This window comes from Gopherus flavomarginatus, chromosome 6 (assembly GCF_025201925.1).
Source record: "Gopherus flavomarginatus isolate rGopFla2 chromosome 6, rGopFla2.mat.asm, whole genome shotgun sequence".
Lineage (NCBI taxonomy): Eukaryota > Metazoa > Chordata > Testudines > Testudinidae > Gopherus > Gopherus flavomarginatus.
In genome coordinates, this window is record NC_066622.1 from 88,890,619 (window position 1) to 88,913,470 (window position 22,852).

A 22,852-nucleotide genomic window follows, 5' to 3' on the forward strand; every position below is an offset into this window, starting at 1 on the left:
AAGTTAATTTCACAATACTGAAATCAAGGTATAGACAACATATACCCAAATACACTGTAGTATAACCGTGTCACAGAATATTTACAATATTTACATTATTCCCTCACCACACCAAGCAGATAGCATCCAGGGTTCAGCAGTTTTTTTAAGCAGTCTCATTTTGCTAAGAGTGTCAGCTTGTGTAGCTTTCAGAACTGCAATGCATCCTAAATGGCCAGTAAGGATTAATACTTTTAACCTGGCAAAGAAATTTACAGTTTTTTGTGGAACATCTCATGAGGTTAAGTGTGCGTTTGTTTTTTAAAAGTATGAAAAGAAAATCAAACCTTATCCTGACAAAACACTATTGAAATAATTTATAATCAAAATGCACACAGCTTATTCTTGTTGATGAAATAAAGCCCACATTGCTTAGCTTTCTTTCACCTACAATTCATATAGAGTCTAGAAAACACTCTGACAAGTGTCTAGTAACTAAAGATGTCCTGAGAACTTGTGCCCTGCATCAGTACAATGTTATCTGTGTAACCGACCCTCCCCAACACCCCCCCAAAAAAAACTCTGGCTTTTCAGTTAAGTGTGCTCCTGTTGCAATGAGTACTTAAACCAGTTGCCTAGAGAAATTACACCAATATGCTTGGGTTTCAAAATGCTCTGTTAATCATTACTCTGTTTTAATCCTAAAAACTAAATTTCCAATGTTTCTGCCATTAATGATATGCTTCTCTGAAATCCCCAAATTTTGATAACATTTTTAAACTGGATTGGGGCGAGTTCACATAAACCACCCCACAGTAGTATGCCACAGTAGTAGCAACTGAGTGTATGTTATTACCAAGAGAAAAACGCTGTAGGCAACATGTAAGATTTGAGCACTCATGACAACAGTATTGGGAGCTATAGGAATATAATAAGATATCCAAATTTTGTTCCTAGAAATGGCATATAAACAAATAATCTTTTACTGGACAAATGATTACGCAGTCTAAAATGCTAAATTCTATCACAGGATGTGGAAATGATATTCAGAGTTAATGATTCTGAAATATTTACTTTCACTTTAGTGTTAATTTTCTGTAAAACTCAAAAACATACACCCAACAATATGTTCACTAACATTGTGCAATATTAAGGACAGTACATTTGGCAAGTTAAGCACTAAAGTGTGTTAGCTTGATTGTTAGCGCTAACCATCTGGGTGGATTGTAAACATAATTGGATTGTAAGATTTTTGTAGCAAAAACTTATTTGTTCTATAAAGTAGCAATACACTGGAACTGTGTAAATAACAGACTATTTCATAGCTTTATATATCCTGATAGTCTAAATTGTATGCATCTGGAAACAGACTGCTGTCATTATCAGAGGGCATATTGTGAAGTTCTGAAGGTTGGTAAAATTTTGCAACATCCACAACTGGCAGTAGATTGCAGATGATACTTCTAAGTTAGCCTCCAGAATAAATAGTTACTAAAAGAAATTGTTTGAAGAGAACTATGGGAATCATATCTCCAAACAGAAATACAGCTGAGTTAAACCAAGCGTACATCATGTTCCCCCACAATTTATGCAATAGAACAGTGACACTAACTGCAATATAGGCTCTATCTACTGGTGACACCAAGTCCCATACCCGGTCTTATACTACTGCTTTTGGAATTACATCCTGGCAGATGCTATTTTCTGGAAATAACATTGCTGTGCCACAAATAGTGATTAGATAGGGCTACAAATGTTATTCCTGGTAATGTTGTCTTCTGGATCGAATGCTTTCAAAAATTATGCCAGAGAGCACTGGTTTGGCAAGTGTGCTGGGAAAAACTGTATGCTTTAAGATATACACAGAAACATGATTATTTATCATCTCCACACTTCTAGTTCCAGTATATACCTTCCTGATCAAGCCTAACAGTAAGACTTGCAGCAACAAAGCCACCAGCACCCAAACAATTATAGAAAACAGATTTATCTTTCTGAATAATATGCCTATTACCCTTCATCCTAACTAGTCTATTACTGACTTTCATCTGTTGTCTTTGCAGAAAGCAAGCAGTAATGTATTCACATGTAACGACAGAGCATGTAGCCTAAGATCAAAGCACATACAAAATTGATTCTTTTAGGGCAGCTTCATACAGCATTACTGATTTTGTTAAAAAAACCCAAAAAACCAAAAACCCTGTGCTAATGTTAAAGGAGAAAAGATATGGGGCTGAATTGCACAGAGAACAGGTAATGGAATACAGAGCTTTTCATCACCAGTTAAATGATAAGTATGAGTAGCTGATAGTTTAGTCCAGTTCCTAATGCGTGAGTGCCTGGCACTTTAGAAGTCACCATTCACAGAACTTGACTTCCTTGTTGGTATGCTCAGAATCATTGTGAACTGAATACATGGAGTCAGATCCATCCCCTCACTCCTACAAGTGATCCCTGCAGACTTTGGCGGACACATTGGTGGGGCAGTACAAGAATCGTGCACTGCTACTGCTTGTGCTACACCTGTGAATAGAACATTTCAGCCTACTGCCATTAGCAAACTTGAAACCTTTCGAGAACACTAAATTACACAAGAAAAATATGAGAAAACAGATCTGACTAGCACCTGGAGGAGATCTGTTATGAAGAACTTAACCTTTATTCATGCTGAATTGTTTAAATGAGTATTTTTCACAAAAATGTCAAAATAGTATTTTACATTTCTTTAAAATATATTAATGTCATAAGATTTTCCTTGTGAACGTTTTTTACAATTATTTCAGTAGATGTTTAATTTAGATTTAATAGTTTTCCAGGATGTAATTTACTTTTAAATTTCACAGAAATTTAAACATTAATTTGTGTTAATAACTATATATATTTGTTTACTGTATTTCAGATCCAAACACATTCTTGGGTATAGCTGAACATCAAACTCACTGTAATTTGCAAATTATAGTAAATTTGTATCAATAAAGTGCAATCCTTAGTAACTGGTTATATTTCTTCTGCTGTATCCAGAAGATCATTCAAAATACTGAAGCTCAAAAAGACTTACCATTTTTCTATTATCTATGTAAGCACACAGTTGAAAATCATTAGTTTTGTTTTTTGTATTCCAGATTCAAGGCAATAGAACAATTTTAGCTTGTACTTTAGCTCAAGCAGTAGCTAGCACAAAAGCAACATTAGTAAATCATGCATGGTTTGGAACAGCCATTCACAGCCCGTCAGATGACTTTACACAACAAACATTTTAGAGAAAAATATTAGTTTCAAAAAAGCCATCTTAAAAAATTATAAAAAGCCTTCTCTTGGGTTTCTGTGAGAATGACCCTGCTTTTCTCACCAAGATTTTACTAAGGTACACATTGCATACATGTATACATCTGAGTATGGACACATGCAGAGTTTACGAATGAAAGACCACACACAAACAGGACAGTGTGATACAACCATAGAAAGGAAAGGAATACAGGAAGCAAGATATGTTAGACAAGATTTGAAAGAAGGGCTTATTCAGGTTGGTCTTAAGAACAAATATATTAAATCAGCTTTGAATAACTTCTATAAAGCTTTAACTTGTAGCTGCCAGTGACTGCAGGAAGCACTTAGGTTAGGCCACAGACTGTCACGTATGCCTGTAAATTTCTGCTGGGAAAGAAGGACACTACATGATCAACAGTGCGTGCAAAGGGAAAGTTTCTACTGGAACACAGTGAGGGAAATGAGTGAGAGGTACAGACTCACTCTGTCTGCGTTGCGGTGGAACAGTCCGAGGGATGCCCTGGAATGAGCCCTGCCAGGGAGAGAAGGAGGGAGCAGAATACCCACCCTGTGCAGAAAGAGAGGGGGAAAAGGTATAATAAAAAAAGAGAACAGGGGAAAATAAGATACCAAAAAGCCACACTGGTCCTTTTTCTAATAAATGCAATATTATTGTCATTTACAATTTTTCTCTTTTGTTAAAAACTTACCACCACAAATTACTAAAACCATTAGCTAACCTAGACAAGTTATGATTCACTCACTAGACTAGGCAGATTCCTTACTTTCTCCCTGTATGACAGCGTATCAGTGATCCTGTGGTTTAGAAAATTTAAAATATATATACAGGCATACATTTTGTGTAACATGGTTTTAGGAGTTAATTTTATGCTGAAAATAGCCCCAGCTCAGACAAGACAAGGAAAGAATAGTTTTTTCTTATAACATTTATAGACAAAAAGTTCTATTTCAAAGCACCTCGATGTAAGTCACAATAAGCCTGTTCAACTATTTTATTTAATTGTAAAGACATATGAGCGTTAGCTTGCAAGAAATGTACTAATGGAGAGAAGGTTTTCTGACTTAACTGTGGGCTTTAGTCTGCATCCTTCAGATCTGGGTATGAACAGTTTTTACTGAATGTGAAAGGGCATGAGTGAAGTTTGCCAGTGTCTTTATGCCTTGCCTGAACCCTTCATTACCGGATCGTAATGTAACAACATAAATATATAAAGCTATCTTTAAATGTTCTCTGAAAATGCAAGATTTGTTCTACCTATCATTCCCTAGATGGTTATTTATCTGGCATACATCAATAACATTTACAGCTGCATTTCAATTCAAGTTCTTTGTGGACCTAGATGACATGCTAGTGACAGTCTCCTATGACAAACATTTTTTTTTTTTAATGAAGCTCAGCATTTTCTCCACAATCTTACCTTTAAAAGAAATCCATCCAAACTGGAATTTCTCTCTCTCTCAAGTCATGAAATAATCCAGGCTTCCTACCTCATCCCACAAACCAAAGTAATTTTCCATCAACTACGTATAAAATTAAAGCTTAAAACTTTTGTTTTCACAGATTGTGTAGTATGGAGACATTAGTGTTAAGACTTCGAGAAGACTCACCACTATGAACTGGCAGCTTTTACTAACAGACAATGGATACAAGATTATGAAACTGGAAATAAAATTTATATACCAGAAAGAAGAAAACTGATTTCCAGAATGTCTCAAGGCACAAATGATTTTTCCCCTGAAATTCTCTCCAATTTTTGAACTGTTGCAGTACGAGGCCTCCCTCTCAAGACATTTCTACAAAAATACTCTTCTTTATTTAGTCCAATGATAGTCTAATTATGAAGATGATGATCAAAAGGTCAAGAAACATTTTGACAGTCTCATTAATTTTACTTATTGCTATTCAATTTTCATTATAAGAATGTCAAAAAGCTGCAGGTTGAAAAGTATTGTGATATTACCACACGTGTTTGATCAATTTAGAATTTACCAACAACAGCATCTTTAGGGTCTGACATCAGACTGTAGATTATTTTTCAAGAGGTGCTGCCTAAGTATTCAGAAACTGATGAGATAAAAGTATCTAAGAACTGATCAAACACATTTTAACTTACAAGGCCATAGCTAGACACACAGTATGTAAATATTTATGGAGCCTTCCATAAGTGGTCATTAAGGCCCACACATGCTTTGGCCAAGGAGTAGACTGTTATATGATGGCAAATTCTGCTTGCTGGAGGTCCAGCAATGTTATCAGCACAATATGGACCGTATTCACTGATGTTGGAATGAGAAAAATATTCACATAAACAAGGTACAATCAATGACAGAAAAATTACAATGTTAAAACACAATGTCCAACAGCTGCATGCAAAAGAATGAAACATTTTCTACAATCAGTAGGAAAAAGACCACATAAATACACAGTTCAGAGCTCACCCTAGCTGCTTCACATAGGTAGGCTCATGAAACAAATTTTCACTGACTCCTGTCCATGGTGACTATAATCTTAACACTGTTGACAGGGCTGGCTTTGTGAGGATCTTTGATATTGGTGGAGGAAGGAAGAAACATCCAAATTTAACTAACTTGAAAGAAATAACTCATTTAATATAGAGTTGGGAAGATTTTGGGGCCCCAATTTCTCCACGAGAAATTAAGCTCAGCTGTTTGTGTGCGGTTAACAGGTTTAAAAGTGAACTGACCCTCTGTAGGAATTTTTAGCACTAACCTAATACTTTATAAAAATGAATTGTTCAGTCTTGTAGGGCAGGTAATTATTATTAATCCCTATTTCACAAATGGAAAAACTAAAGAAGAAAGGTTAAATGATTTGACTAAGGCACAACAGTTGGAGTTACAGCTAGTCTATTTTAGATCTGGACCTCTACTATAAAGATTTCCTGTTTTGAGTTATTTACCTTCATATTTTTGGTTATCTGCTGGAAGTGGTTATTTAAAACATCTTAGTGTGACAAACAGGATATTAATCTTGCTCTGGGAAAGAGCCCGCTGGGTGTTGTTATGCTAAAGGTTTATTTTTGGGTAATATGTGCTTAATCTCATGAGACGGGACAGTCTACTAACTCCAAATGTCACAACATTTATTTTAGTGTAAGTAAATATATCTTGCTGTTTTCTAATGTCATTTTAATGGGTTTATACATTATATTGTATACACCAATCGTCCAATTTTAAATAAAGATGGAAAATAGCAAAGATGATATTTTAAGGGGACATTGTCAAGACAGAAGTTGTGAAGTGAGTATTTCAATAGCTAATGGGAGAAGAATTTTGCTTTTTAACAATAGTGTTTACAACTAAGATGTTTCAGCAGACAACTACTTAGCCATACTATCTACATAATAATTCACTGGAGGGTGGAAAAAAAAAAAGAACAGAAACAAAGAACATCTGCTAAGATGACAATGCCCCAGGCAGCATAGAACAGGGAGCAGAAAAGATCAAAAAAAGCTGCTGATAAACATTTCTATTTGTATTACAGCAGATTTTCCAAAATAATAACTTAGTCCGGCAGTGCCCCATTAAATATGCAAAAAAGTCACATACGGGCTGGCAATCCATGTCCCAGGGTTTAGCCCAAGCAGAATTACCTCATTATAAAACAATTTCTTAAAACAAGCATGCCACACTGAAAAAGAAAAATGGAAACATCACTTACCTTAGCTTCTCTAAACATGTTTTATGGATTTTCCCGGATCACAGAGCCTTTGTGTGAGACTGGTGAAACTTAAGCTACTGCAGCTCAAGGTTTCAGGGCAGTCATAGCAGATAGAGTATAAACCGAATGCCCTACAGGCTGTCATGTTCCTCTCCCTGCTGAGTAAAATGCTGTTCTCCAAACGTCCCAGATACGTTCATTGATTGCATGGTAGCAGAAACATCCAGAAAGAAAAGGCAATTCAATGTAATCATTGTAAGATAAAAGATAAGTCTCAGAAAAAAGCAAAAAGGTACAAAACATAGTAACCTACACACTCTAAGGGCTAGTCTACACTACGGGGGGGGAAATCGATCTAAGATACGCAACTTCAGCTACGTGAATAACATACCTGAAGTCGAATTTATCTTAGATCGAACTACCTACCGTCCTCATGGAGCGGGATCGATGTCTGCGGCTCCCTACGTCGACTCCACTACCGCTGTTCGGGTTGGTGGAGTTCCAGGATCGATAGGAGCTCATTCAGGGATCGATATATCATGTCTAGATGAGACGCGATATATCGATCCCCGAGAAATCGATTGCTACCCGCCGATACGGTGGGTAGTGAAGACGTAGCCTCAGTTGAAGGGAGTGGGCCTGTGGGAATCCTCCCCAAAGATGCTGCTAGCTTCATCCCCTACTTTTCACATAAGAGCTTGGTCTTGACTACTTACGAGATAGGGTAAGCTGTAAGGGATTTGCCACATCCTCACAAGTCAAAAACAAGGTGTAAGGGCAAGGCAACACTCTTGAATGGCAGTTCTTGGGCCATATAATTCTCAGTCATGCCCCTTGTACACTTCTGGACCAATATTAACTGAAAGTCAGCTGTTTTTGGCAAAGAGCTAGGGAAAGTTAGGATCCTCTCTTGCGGAGTCACTACTGTGACTCTTCCATGTGAACATTCACTTAGTGTCTGCAGAGTCCTGCAGCTCATGCACACTCAAATTATATAGTCACTACCCTGATGCTTGGCCTTTCCTCACTCAAGGGACTGGAATAGCTGATGGGATAGGGATGAGGACCAGAGCTTCTTAAGGAAGCTTTATGCAGCATGGATACTGGCTGTGTCAGAGCCCCTTGAGCAAGAGATGTCGGGGTAAAGGTGTCAAGGGCAGAACTTCCTGCACATGAGTGCCAAGTCTCAGTAATGAGCCTCAGCTTCAAAGCAAAAAAAGTACTTGAGTGCTCCAAGAGAACATATGCCTGCTAATACAGGGCAAGAAGAATACTTAGGAACTTCAACTGTTTGGTAATCTCAAAGGAACAGAAGTTACTGACTCTAATTTCCAAGGATATAGCAATATCCATGTATCCTCATCTCTGTTTCAAGCACATGAATACAGGAGGGGAAATACAGATGTACCAATATTGGGCTGCCTGGAATCAGGGCCTTCAAGAATATCAGGGAGCAACTGACCCCCTATGTGTCTCCTAACCCAGTGAGCTCCACAGAGTCCCCACCTCATATAATAATTAGTGCCAAACATCCAGGAGCACCTGCTTGGTGGAGATGCAAGATGCTTCAGGAGGCAGCCTCCCTTCTTAGCTTAGCAAGGAGGCAGAGCCTACACTGATACAGGTAGCACTGGCATTGCATCATGGTGCTGAATGGCCTTTAGCTTTGAGAGTTTATCCTTCAAAGCACTCCAGGATGGCCTTGGTCTACAGTTACAGAGGGCTCCACGAGTTGCCTAAGGAGGGCTTGAAGGACTCTCCACATTTTTGAAGTGCTGGGGATGACATCTGCATATGCACTGGGCACTCCTGCACATTGCAACTGACTCAGAGGTAGACATGCAACATACACGATTCTGTTCTAAACATTGTTCTGATTCACGAACAAGATTTGAAACTGCCGAGTAGTCAATCTTCTTTGGACACCATAACTAATAGGAGTATAAGGAAGCGATGCAACAAGGGAAATAACAGACAACCAGAGAAACCAATGTTGAGCATAAAGATATGTCTTAATTCAGTGCTTACGCTGAGCTACAAAATAGAAGTTCAGCGCCAAAGCAGCAGAGCAAGTACCAATACACTCAGCTTCAATGCTACCTTAAATCATACTAAAAAGTGTCCGTCTCTCCCCCGCCCCAGAAAAGATCCAGATGCCAACCCAAACAGCAGGCACCAAGATATCGCAGAGGTATGCTGAGACAACTAATTCAAAGACTTCAGGAGACGTAGAAATCTGAACCAGACCTGACTAGAAGGCAAAGTTGGAACAGATAAAGGATAGGATACCTCAGCTAGGATCTAGAGGAGAATTGGAGCAATAGCCAATGTTCTGCTTGTTCCTATCAAGACTTCATTTGCCAGCAAGAATCAACAAGGGACTGATTAAAAAGTTTAGAAGGGTGAATTTATGCTTGGCAGAGGGAGGCACATGGCTGCAAGTTGGGGAAGTAGCTTCTACTCTTCCCCATCTACGGCTTCAGAATAGAAAAAAAAAATACTTGAGCTAGAAGAGTTCCTTCCATCGGTCTTATGCCAAGAAGCTGAGATCCACGAGTGATAATCGTACACAGATTGAATCATTAGCAAATTTATTTTTTCTGTTTCTTAGGAAGTACATACAACTGTCCTCATAAATACAAGTCAAACAATTTGTCATCAACAGATTTTTAAAGTGATTTAACAAATAGGCTTTTAAAATTCTGTAACTGTTTAATATTACAGACAGTCAGACCACAGTGTCTTGAATCAATGCATGCAGTGGGTAGAGACCAATATATTTATTCAAAGTATTTCTAATAAGTTCGAACTTTTCTAAGTCAAGTGCTGAACACTTTTTTAAAAAGGTAAACAAATTGTAAAATTAATTTTTGTATTTGTTCTCAGGGACTGAATACCTATTGCTACTTTCAACAGAAAGTTACCTTGCCCTGACTCCCAAGCACAAAGTTCATTATAAACCAGCCTTGCAAAATTCTACTTGCCCACTTCCTTGAGGCATGTAAAATGTTCGCTTTTTTTTCATTATTGTTGTAAAATAAATGATAGGTAAGGAGATTTCATACCGCCAGTGGTAACCTCCCCTGATAGTTTTTTGAAGTTATGAACTATCCTGAAATTATGCCAGGACATGGAGCAGCCCATGTATCTTTAATAACCAGAGATCAAACTACATTGAAGTTATAGGCCATCACCCCAACCACAGTTTTTAATTGTGGTAGCTAACATAAAATACAAAAGTCTTCAAACATGCACAAGACTAAAAATATAACTTTCCTTTGCTGTGCCTAGATGCACCAAGATTCATAAGAGCCAGTGCTCTTACATTATATATTACATCTGCTGCAGTATCTAGGCTTGTGGTAGCAATTTGAAGACAGCAGAAGTCTAGCTTCAAATATATTTCTATCTTGTGCATTAACATCAAGCCTTTTAATATTAAACATAACTTCCTATGAATTACTGTATATACTCGTTCATAAGCCAAATTTTTTTTTTTTAGTAAAAAAGGGAAGCACCAGAGAAGGGGGTCAGCTTATGTATGGGTGTAGACAGGGAGAGGTGGGACACAGCCCCTCCCCCCAGAAGAGGGAGCAAGGAGAGGCAGCACAGCCAGAAGGGAAGAGGTGGGGCACGCTGCAGCCATGCCGCCCAGCCCAGCCTGCTGGAACACGCTGCGGCCGTGCCACCCGGTCTGGCCCGCCGGAGTAGGCTGCGGCTGCGCTGCCCAGCCTGCCGGAGCAGCTCCAGCCAGGCCAGAGACATCCTCCCCAGATAAGGTGGGAAGGAATGGGATGGGGAGAGTGTGGGAGTCCTGGGCTAGGGGTGAGGTCATTTGGAGGTGGTCACAGGGGTTACTCCCCTGACCCCCAGCTTCTCCCCCCCAAAAAATTTCCCCACCAGTTGCTGTCCTGGCCCGTCAGGGTAAGCACCTGGCGCACCAGGACATTTTGTTTACTTAGGTTTACCTCCGTGCTTGTGGACTCTCGAGGTAAACAAACCATCTTGGCCCACCAGTAGCTTATCCTCATGTCCTGGGAGCCAAAGTTTGCTAATCCCTGAATTATAGGGTCGTCTTATTTTCCATTTTTACTTATCCATGGGGAGAGAGGGGGGAGGGGAGGGGGTCGGCTTATATATGAACCAGCTTATGATTGAATATTTCTAGGGTTTTGTTTTACTACTTAAATGATAGCTTTAAAAGACAAAGATTAATGGAACAAGTGGATAAGATACAGGAGATCATAGTGACTCCTTAAGGAGCTACCATGATCTACTGCATCAATGAATATGTGGAAGGCTTTATTCTATGGATTATCGATATAATACAGATAGTAATGGTTCTCTCTAAGCAATTATGGTCTACTGCGTGAATTGGGGCCTACATTTGTAATATAATATGCTATATAATCAGTACCCTATATACCATGAATGCAAAATATGTGTAATAAAAATCGTGAAAGTGACCAGGCAGGCATACGAACCGCTTTTTAAATAGTGATGTCTCAGTCCTTAACTATTTTAAAGAAAAAGTATTTCAAGTCTTTATGCCTTATGAATGAGTTAGAGGTGAAAAGAATAAATTTAAAACTACAAACCTTGAAATTGATTGTGCACTTGACTTAGAAAACAGAACTAAACTGGGTTTCTAAAAGTGTCTTTTAGTAGAGATCTTGAGTGAATAAGCCTGGCACAAACAGTGATGATCCCTAACATGCTAATGGAAACAGATATGCTATAGTGAAATGGCCATGGTAATGGTCACCACTTTTTTAAAAAGGAGTTTGTTTAATCAGAGCACACATCCACTTACCAAAAAAAAAAAAAAAAGTGGAAGTGCACTGAAGTATAAACCATCTTAAATTAACCCTAAAAATGTAGTTACTGAAGACAACGTAAAAACAAAGTTATTTAGCAGTTCCTTGTTAAATTAGAATTCAGTTATACAGTACTTTAAAACAGGGAGCTGCAGCATCACCACCACTGCTAGTATAGTTTATTCTTTTATTTATCCCTTTTACTATTTTATTCTTACACCTACACTTTGAGATCCTCTACACTAATTAAGTGTTTGATATTTAAGTTCTATTTCCTAAAATATTGCTAGGGACTGTGATTATGATTTCAGATTAATACTTACTCTATAGCAGTGTTTCCCAAACTTGGGATGCTGCTTGTGTAGGGAAAGCCCCTGGGCCGGGCCAGTTTGTTTTTTTACCTGCCCTATCTGCAGGTCTGGCCGATCGCAGCTCCCACCGGCCACGGTTTGCTGCTCCAGGCCAAAGGGAGCTGTTGGAAGCGGTGCGGGCCGAGGGACAGACAGCATCTCCCATTGGTCTGGAGCAGGGAACCGAGGCCAGTGGGAGCCACGATCAGCTGGACCTGCGGCCGGGGCAGGTAAACAATCCGGCTTGGCCCGCCAGGGGCTTTCCCTACAGAAGCAGCGTCCCAAGTTTGGGAAACACTGCTCTATAGGAGCTGTTGTAACACATGACTACTGGAGTTGCCAGGATTTATAAATCAGTATTACAATTTTAAAAGTCAACGTACACTGACAGAAGGAGCTCTCTGACCTTCATATTTGACAACATTAAGGATTTGAGAATTAAAGTGTCCAGTGGAATTATATTTTTGCTACAGGATATTCAAATTTCACTCTGTTCTGCAAAATATAGTCCATTTGAAAAAACGGTATTTAGTAAATATTCACAACATTTCACAATTAATACCAGGTTTAGCAGTACTGAATTTGAATTCCAGGAAGCAAGCATCATGCATTTAAGGCTATTATTTCAGGCTGAATATGAAAGTTAATAAAGCAAAAGAAGTTATTAAAAAACTGCACTGTTTTGTGGTGAGAAAATATATTTTATTATGGTCTCTAATGCCATTTCTTTTTATTGTATTCCCCCATCATGAAATACAGCTTATTGTCTCTTTCTTTTGCAAGTGACATTTTATATAATTTGGTTCCAGCTCAATTGTGATTTTATGCCAATACTTCTATATTTATAATTCAACGAAGCCATGCAAGGGAGTACACAAACATTCATATTAACAGAGGGATTATAAAATTGCTGTCACTGTGAAATCAAGCTAAAAAAGTTTTGCACGCACATCTTCCATTGTAGCTTGATACAGTCACTGTTTAGCAAATCATTCCAATGCAATAAAACACAAGCTTTAAAAATGTGGGTTTTGTACTTGGGTTATAATGTGAGGGGAGGAGGAGGAAATGGACTGAGAACATTTATTTTGAACTGACTTATCTAAAATGAGGGGGTCAAAAAAAAAACAAATTAAATTTCAGTGAAATAGTGCCCTAGTACTTACTGTGGCGATGTCTATTTGTATAGCTTATCTGTCTCTTATTTGGTTCCAAGGACAAACATAGAAAGTAAAGAACATTTAATTGCTAAGCTAAGATGGGCCTACATAGATTCCCAAAAAACTAAAAATTTAAAAACCAACTTTGTTAGGAATTAGAATTTGAGTCACGAAAACAAGAAAATTACAGGTAAAGTGGATGGTAAAATGTGAATGGTGCATAAGGACCATAGGCTGATTTTCACAATAAACAAATGGTGCTTAACTCCCCTGGGCTCCCTTGAAAATCAAAGCTATACAGGATAACTGTAACAAAGGATTCATCAGAGGATATCAAATTACTTAGCTTTGGACTGATAACCAGGCCATCAATATATGTAGACAAATTTAGTACAAAAGTATTTAGTATTAGTTAAATCTGTTTTTTTTCCCCCTGCTTTGCCTTTTCATTCATTATATACATCAGAAAATTAAACTAAAAGGCAAAATTCAGTCAGTGTTTTCCAGTTACAAACCAAAAGCCACAGGGTGCTGTGCTATTGCTAGTTAATATTTTAACAGAGTGGCACCCATAATGTGGCCCAAGAACCATGAATTATCTGTGAAACTTTGGCTGGTGATCATCCATCTCACCAAGGACCAAAGGTACTTGCTCTCTTCACTTCCAATTGCTGTAATTAAGGCTGCGATTCTGTCAGAGAAGTCACGGAAGACACGGATTCTGTGACTTTGCGTGACCTCCACAGCTGCGGCAGCCTGTGCAGCTGGCTGTGAGACACCTGAGCAGCTGGCCCCAGGGCCAGTCACATCAGCCCATTAGTGCCAAGATCTAGTCACATCTTTCTTCACGCCCTCTTTGACAACACAGAGTTCCACTTGGCGAATATCCTTCAGTTTTAAAGGGCCTTTCCTTCAGAAGTAAAAGTCATTCACAGGAACCACTTTATCCACAACTGAAATGCAAAATTCTCCATGACAGACTGTAGAATGTATCCTATGTAGTGCTGATGTGTGTTAAGCAATACATCAAGACATCAAGACAAGAAGAACCCCATCAACTGAAATTACAGAGAATATAGGTAAACAGAACGTAATTACCCAAACTGGAATTTGGCCAGGACACCAAGGTTAACACTTCTCTTATAAGGAGTGCCATAGTCGGCCCTATAATCATTGTGCCAATTTCTGTCTCATTATAGAGAAAGACAGGCAGTGCCATCATCAAAACGTATAATTGTGTTGTACATCAGAGGGATACGATCTTTTCTGTCTAAATGTTTTCTGCCCAATAGCTACAAGTAACAGCAAGATTACAAACACTGAAAGTTAGCAAGAAAACTTTTTCTGGCTTACTTTGACTATTTGACAACATGTTGTGAATAGCCATTTTCATTTTTCCCTTGGTCAGTTTTCCCTCTTCCTGTTAAGATCCTTATAAATATCAAGAGGGGAGCTCAAACTTATACTATTGTTTATTATTTTATGTCTAGAGAGAAATATTCTTTAAAAAATAGAACATCCTATTTAATTCATATTTGATTAAAACTGGAATTTTAAAAAAGTTTCCAAGAAGTTCAAGTTGACAGCCTGTCTTTAAAACACAGAGTATTGCACAATATTTCCCTTGGCTTCTGGGCTCACTCCTCAGATCCTGAATATTAATATTACCTTTAGAGTTTAATTTAGGCAATAGGCGAAAATTAGACTATAAATGCAGTTCTAGGCCCAGCAGTTAATTATGGAGACGTTGTTATAAAGGAGAAACCACTGCATTTTGCCCTAATATGCACTCATTTCATATTGATTAAGGATATATACAGTGTCTGAGCCAACTCTAACACTATATTACTGATTTGTCTGTGCTATTAAAGTCTCAATGTTCCTACTAAACATGCATCAAATCAAAAAAAATATACATAACTCACTTTTTATTTGTTTTTCAAAATCATTAGATTATAGATTCTTTACCTGCAAGATTATATTACGACATTTGAGATGTAAGATCATTGAAAATCATTACTTCCTATAGGAGTGGGGCTCATTGAAATGACTGTTAATATGGATCCCCACTCTTGGAATAAATGAGCTTCTGGTGCAAGAGCTTGGATCCTTCTAGATAACAGTGCCCACAGTTCGTCGGAAGATTTTCTACCCTAGCAACACCCGGTGGGTAGGCTGGACGCCCCCTGGCGTGGCGCCGCTATGGCACCGAATATATACCCCTGCCGACCCGTCTGCTCCTCAGTTCCTTCTTACTGCCCGTGTCGGTCATTGCAACAGTGGAGCGCGGCTTAGCTGACCTCCACTTCCCTAGCTATTCACTCGTTCTAGTACTATTGTGTATATAGTTTTATAGTTTATAGTTGAAGTTAACACTTTTAACAACCTTTGTAAACCTAGTTAGTGTATATAGTTCAGAGGGTTGGGGATTAGCCCCTTCCCCTCTCCTGGTGCCCAGGCCCATGCCTGGTTCACCGGGCTTCAAACCGTGCTCGGCCTGCCGGCGGCTGATGCCAACGGGAGACCCCCACGACTCCTGCCTAAAGTGCCTGGGGGAATCCCATCTGACAGATAAGTGCCGGATTTTCAAGTCTTTCAAGCCGCGGACAAAAAAGGAGCGGGACTTTCGTCTAAAGCAGCTCCTAATGGAAACGGCCCTCACTCCTCCATCTTCGGCACCGAGCGCCGCACAGACTGTGCTGGGGAGAAGTGCCTCATCAGCACCGGAGAGCGCCGGCACCGCCAAGATGCCCCGGCACCAGCCGTCACCAGCCCAGAAACCAGCCCAGCACCGCTCCCTCTCCCCGTGTGCCAAAAAGGCCAAAGCTCCTGCGGCTCCGATATCTACACCGCAGTCTGAGAAGCAGCCGAAACCGACTCACTTGGCACCAACAACTGCCACGGCACGGCAATCTCGGCACCGTTGATTCCAGCCAGGCAAGAGCTGTCGAGTCCAGTGTATGACAGCTCCCCGGCACACGCCAAAGTTGAGCTTATTGTTCCCACCACGCCAGAGACCTTTTTGACGGCGAGGGAACTCATTGCCCTAACGGAGCCCACCCTGCCCCAACCCTCGGCACCGCCGGTGTGGGTTATTGCGTCAGCAGGCAAGCCTGCCTTAGTCAGGCCACCTTCCATCGACGCTGCAGGCAGGCACCACTCGAGATCGAGGTCTCACCAGCGCTCCCGATCTCGCCACCGGTCCCGATCTCGACACCGCTCGCAGTCCCGGTACCGATCTCCTTCTCGGCACCGGTCGTACTCGCGGTACCGTTCAAGATCCCACTCTCCAGACCGATACTCCAGACGGTGGTCCAGCTCCCAGCACCGTTCGCGCCGCAGCCACTCCCACCGTAGAGCTTCACGATCCCGGTCGACCTCCTGGCACCGCGCTGGTCGCAAGTCCCAGTCAACCTCTCGGCACCGGTATGATTCCCAGTACCACTCTCCTGTGAGGCATGACGTTCGATACTCTACGCACAGGGCTCCTCCTCATGTGCACTCTGCTCCGCCATGGCCATCATGGCACCCATCTGAGTCTTCGCACGCTGATGGCGTTGTATATGGAGATTCAGAAATGCAGAGCCGTGTCCTCCAGGAGCCTCAGGGCACGGAACAAGTGCCTCAGTGGTCCTTCTGGACGCCTTGGGCATATCACCAGGCCCAAGGCGAACCCACGGTTCCATCTCGTTCCTCCTCGTCGGAGCATCGAGCACCAGAGGCCACTGTTAGCCGCCCTCCTCCAGCAGGTACAGACGACTTGGCTCTTGCGCCGGATCCTCAGGTGTTCCAGGACCCTAATGCTCCTCCAGAAGAGGAGTCACTCAACGAGCCAACCGTGCCGGGTTTGTCATCCTCCTCTTTGCCAGATGAGGCAGTAGCCGGTACTTCTACATCGGGCCCGCCCCCGATCGACCTTCGAGCCCACCAGAACCTTCTCCGGCGAGTCGCCTTAAACATCAACCTTCAGGTGGAGGAGGTCCCGGAGGTGGAAGACCCGGTCATAGACATACTATCGGCGGATGCCCCAACTCATGTGGCTCTGCCATTCATCCGTTCCATCCAGGCCAAAGGAGACACCATTTGGCAATCCCCGGCATCTATCCCTCCCACGGCCAGAGGCGTGGAAAGGAAATACATGGTACCCTCTAAAGGGTATGAATACTTATATACCCATCCTCCTCCATGCTCTCTGGTCGTTCAATCTGTGAACAAGAGAGAGCGCCATGACCAGCAAGCCCCTGCCCCAAAGTCGCGGGAGACTAGAAGGATGGATCTACTGGGGCGAAAAGTTTACTCCGCCGGAGGCCTCCAACTACGGGTGGCTAACCAACAGGCTCTGCTCAGCAGGTATAATTATAATACCTGGCAATCGGTGGCTAAGTTCGCTGAACTGGTCCCTCAGGACTCCCACCCAGAATTCCAAGCCCTTCTGGAGGAAGGGAAGAAAGTGGCACGGACTTCTCTGCATGCCTCAGTCGACGCTGCTGATTCGGCGGCCAGAACCGTGGCCTCGGGGATTACAATGCGGAGAATATCGTGGTTGCAGGTATCAGGCCTACCTGCTGAACTGCAACACACTATTCAGGACCTCCCTTTTGATGGACAGGGCCTTTTCTCTGAGAAAACGGACCCTAGACTCCAGAGTCTCAAAGCCAATTGTGTCATCATGCGTTCCCTCGGGATGCTTACTCCGCAAACCCAACGGAGGTCCTTCCGCACCCAGCCTCAAAGCCCTTACCCCTCGCCCAGACCACGATAAGACTTTAACAGGAGGCGTGGTAGTGGGAGCCACAGACGGCAATCGGGTTCCCAAAGGGGCCAGAATAACGGTCCCACCAAACCATCAGAGGGACCAAAACTGAACATTTGAAGGTGCGCCCGAGAGCAGAGCACCAGTCCTTCCCCAGGATCCTCTTCAGTCTTCCAACTGCCTTTCCTCCTTCCTCCCTGTGTGGGCCCAATTAACCTCAGACTGTTGGGTCCTATGCACAGTGGAGCTTGGATACCACCTCCAATTTATTTTGCCCCCTCCCTCCTACCCTCCCTCCCCGTCCCTCTTCAGGGACCCCTCTCACAAGCAATTCCTCTGGCAAGAGGTTCATACGCTCCTCTCCATCGGAGCTATAGAGGAGGTACCAGAGGAGTTCGGGGGCAAGGAGTTTTACTCCCGATATTTCCTAATCCCCAAGGCGAAAGGGAGTCTCCGACCCATCCTGGATCTACACGGTCTCAACGTCTTTCTGAGGAGGTTGAAGTTCCGCATGGTGTCCCTGGGGACCATCATCTCATCCTTGGATCCCGGAGACTGGTACGCTGCTCTCGACATGAAGGATGCATACTTTCACATCACCATTTACCCTCCGCACAGACAATACCTATGGTTTATGGTGCGCAACCAACGTTTTCAATTTGCGGTCCTCCCTTTTGGTCTCTCTACCGCCCCGCGTGTCTTTACAAAGTGTGTGGCTGTAGTGGCCACCTTCCTCCGCCATCATCATATACACGTTTTTCCTTACCTAGACGACTGGCTTATTCGCGGGACCTCCGAGGTTGAAGTCATCAGGAATGTTGCTATCGTCATGGACCTATTCCAGCGGTTGGGCCCGATGATCAATCTAGAGAAGTCTACTCTAGTGCCCACTCAAAGAATAGAATTCATCGGGGCCATTCTAGACTCCACACTCACAACAGCCTGCCTTCCACTACCCTGGTTTCGGGCACTAGTTTCGGTCACAGAAAGCCTCCAAACTTTTCCGATGACCTCGGCCCGCACCTGCCTCAGCCTTCTCGGTCACATGGCCGCGTGCACTTTTGTAACCAAGCACGCCAAACTACATCTGCGTCCCCTTCAAACCTGGCTTGCCTTAGTTTACAGCCCGGGCAGGGACGCTATAGACATGATCGTCAGCGTTCCTCAGAGCATCTTAGGCTCCCTCAGCTGGTGGCTAACACCTTCCCTGGTGTGTGCAGGGATGCCGTTCCAACCGAGATAGCCCTCAGTTTCCCTAAGGACGGACGCGTCGTCTCTCGGCTGGGGGGCACACCTAGGCCATCATCGCACGCAAGGCCTCTGGTCATCTTAAGAACTAGTGTTGCACATAACCTGCTCACTCCTATATTTATCATGGAAAACAGCCTTCCTTGTAGCCATTACATTGGCTAGGAGAGTCTCTGAGCTTCGGGCTCTGATGGTGGACCCGCCATACACGGTGTTCCACAAGGACAAGGTGCAGCTACGCCCACATCCGGCGTTCCTCCCCAAAGTAGTCTCAACTTTTCATCTCAACCAGGACATATTCCTACCGGTCTTCTTTCCCAAACCTCATATAACTCGTAGGGAGCAGCAGTTACATTCGCTCGACGTCCATAGGGTGCTCGCCTTCTATATTGACCGTACGAGGCCCTTCCGCAAAACGCCCCAACTCTTTATTGCAGTGGCGGACCGGATGAAAGGTCACCCCGTCTCCGCTCAGAGGATTTCATCCTGGGTAATTGTGTGCATTCGCACTTTCTACGAGCTAGCTCATACCTCTCCAGGTCATATTACCATACATTCCACCAGGGCCCAGGCCTCGTCGGTCGCCTTCTTAGCTCGAGTACCTATTCAGGAGATATGTCGAGCAGCTATGTGGTCTTCAGTACACACCTTCACTTCCATTTATGCCCTGGTGCAGCAGTCCAGAGATGATGCAGCCTTCGGCTTAGCAGTTTTGCATTCTGCAGTTTCTCACTCCAACCCCACCGCCTAGGTAAGACTTGGGATTCACCTACTTGGAATGGATATGAGCAAGCACTCGAAGAAGAAAAGACGGTTACTCACCTTTGTAAATGTTGTTCTTCGAGATGTGTTGCTCATATCCATTCCAAAACCCGCCCTCCTTCCCCACTGTCGGAGTAGCCGGCAAGAAGGAACTGAGGAGCGGACGGGTCGGCAGGGTATATATTCGGTGCCACAGCGGCGCCACGCCAAGGGGCGCCCAGCCGATCCACCAGGTGTTGCTAGGGTAGAAAATCTTCTGAAGAACGTGCACGCAGCAAGCGCACACCTACTTGGAATGGATATGAGCAACACATCTCGAAGAACAACAGTTACAAAGGTGAGTAACCGTCTTTTCCACTTACTGGGTGTGTCATATTTCTATCCCTTTGGGAACTTGTTTTTTGGAAATGTCTAGTCTCTATTAGGTTGGAATCTAGCCCTCTTGTATGGCTTCATTTTTCCATGTTTCAATTTTGTTAGGTTGATTACTTTTATCTTATATACGTTTTTGTTGTCTGTGGCCATTGGCATGGATAAAGTAACTAAGAGCCATTTATAAAACCAGTTTCTCCTCCCTTGGTTTTCACACCTCAACTGCTAGAACAGGGCCTCATCCTCCCTGATTGAACTACCTCATTATCTCTAGCTTGCCTGCATATATAAATATACTTGCCCCTGGAAATTTCCACTACATGTGTCTGATGAAGTGGGTATTCACCCACGAAAGCTCATGCTCCAAAATGTCTGTTAGTCTATAAGGTGCCATAGTATTCTTGGCTTGCTAGAGGCTTCTCAGCTTGCACATTGGTGTTGTTTCTGTCCCAGTAATGGGAATCTAAATTGGCAATTCTCAGAACTTTTTTTTATTTTGTAATCTTACACCAAATTCTCCTAACAACTTTTACAAATGTAAAAGTGATTCGTGTCTAAGCTGTATACACTGGTGTCATAATGAAACCTGAGTAATTGTTAATGAGCCATTTAAGAAAATTACTAGAACTATCTAAAGCAGTGATTGACAAACCTGTCCTTGGGTCATTTGCTGGCAGCTCACAGAGCTAGCTGGTCACATGGTGCTGCCAGCGCCTCATTTCTGGGTGTTAAGATGACAGAACACAACATTAAGTACATTTCTAAAATTATTGGTACAGCTGCCTCAAAAATATAATGCAGTTGGAAATGTGAGAGAAGGTTCATCCATGCAATTGCACATAGGAGGGAAGATTGTCTCTCTATTACCATAACCTTTAAATATTTGAAAACCCATGATGCTAAACTCTCTAGTGGAATAAATGAGAAAGAGGACAACTTCTGTTACATTCATGAATTAAGTTCAGGTCAATACATTGTTACTGTTTGTCAGGACAAGTGAGCACAGAGACACTGAAATTTAACACAAAGAAATATGATCAAATGAGAGTATCTTGTACTATAAACATTCTGTTTTAAAAAGTGTTTTAATGTGTGATCAGAGATAAAGCCTTGGCCCAACAGAATTAAATTGTAATTAAAATTAAAAAGACGTATTTTCTATTATTGCCTCATTTTATTCATTCATTAGTAAACACATGCTCTAAAATAAGGTCCAAATAAGGAGAAAGAAAATATATGATTGGAGACTGAACTCTGAAAAGAATGTCAAATACCTGCTGCAGAATTACAAGGATATAAAAATGCAATGATCAGTCTTACACAGCATGGAAAATCTTTAGAGCAGACCAGAGGCACATGGTGGAGCGGTATAAAATAAGAATGAATCAGAGAATGAAACACACAAAATCTTACTTGAGAGGGAGAATATAAGTGTTACTCACAGAACTTCTCCTGCAGAAGGTTTGTGTGAATTTGTCAGCATATGTGCACATCGTCCCTTTTGGATTTTGGCCATCTTTGTGACAGTTACACCTAGTGGCCTTAGCCCCCATCAAAGAAAAGAAAACAATGAATATATTACACATTTTTTACAATGAAACACAAGATGTGAATGGTATTTTGGTAATAAGACTCAAGTTTAATGTTCAACCATTATGTGGTATATTGTCAAGTGATATAATGATTTTAGTTGGGGAACTTGTATTTAAAGTCCTACACGACTGAATCTTTTCCAAAAGAATTCTTTTAAATAATTTAGAATTGATGTTCAGGTTTTAGGTGGGGAACTGGGTTACGTTCACTTAAATTTCTAAAGGCCTGTCTACACAGGGGAGTTAATACAGAGTAAGCTAGGGTGTGAATTTAAAGTACACTAACTATTCTGTATTAACATGTCGTGTAGACAGTCTTATAGAGTAATGAAAATGCCTGGGTGTGGTACAGTTTAGTACAAGCTTCTATTAGCTCAGTTGCTATTGTACTAAGCTAAATTGCACAAAGGTACTTTTACAGTCTACATGGAGTGTTAGCGTGGAATAGTTAGTGCACTTTAAAATTCACACCCTAGTTTACCCCACACTAACTTCCCATGAAGATATGCCCTACCTCCCTATATTCAGTGCATCTTCAAATAATTATGATCATAAGATCTGTTCTTCTTTAGAATACAGTTCCCGTCTACATCCCAACGTTTCTCAGTTGCTGTAACAACTAGGTATACAACTCAGCAAGAAGGTAAATACAATTTGAAGGTCTAACAACTGTAGGTAAGACTGTTTTTTTTAATTTTATTCATTTATTTCTTTGTTATAGTACTACCTGGAATTCTATGATTTAAAGTGAAAAAATAAAAATAAAAAACTAACTTTTCATTTCCCTTTCAGAGAAAGGGAATACATTCCACGTATACAGGCCAGGGCAGTTTCAATGTGCATAGGTAC

General features: G+C 41.7%; 1 protein-coding gene across 7 annotated transcripts in view; it reads right to left on the reverse strand.

Moving 5' to 3' along the window:
• The window catches only part of CCSER2 (coiled-coil serine rich protein 2), a 148,420-nt gene that overhangs the window by 16,433 nt on the left and 109,135 nt on the right, over positions 1–22,852 (reverse strand). For 5 of the 7 annotated variants that reach the window (XM_050958550.1, XM_050958547.1, XM_050958553.1 and 2 more), the window contains one exon: positions 21,854–21,952. In XM_050958550.1, the coding sequence (XP_050814507.1) occupies positions 21,854–21,952 (99 nt within the window). Of the gene's footprint in view, positions 1–3,729; positions 3,815–21,853; positions 21,953–22,852 lie in introns of all 7 variants that reach the window. The other 2 variants (XM_050958552.1, XM_050958551.1) reach the window with 1 other exon arrangement.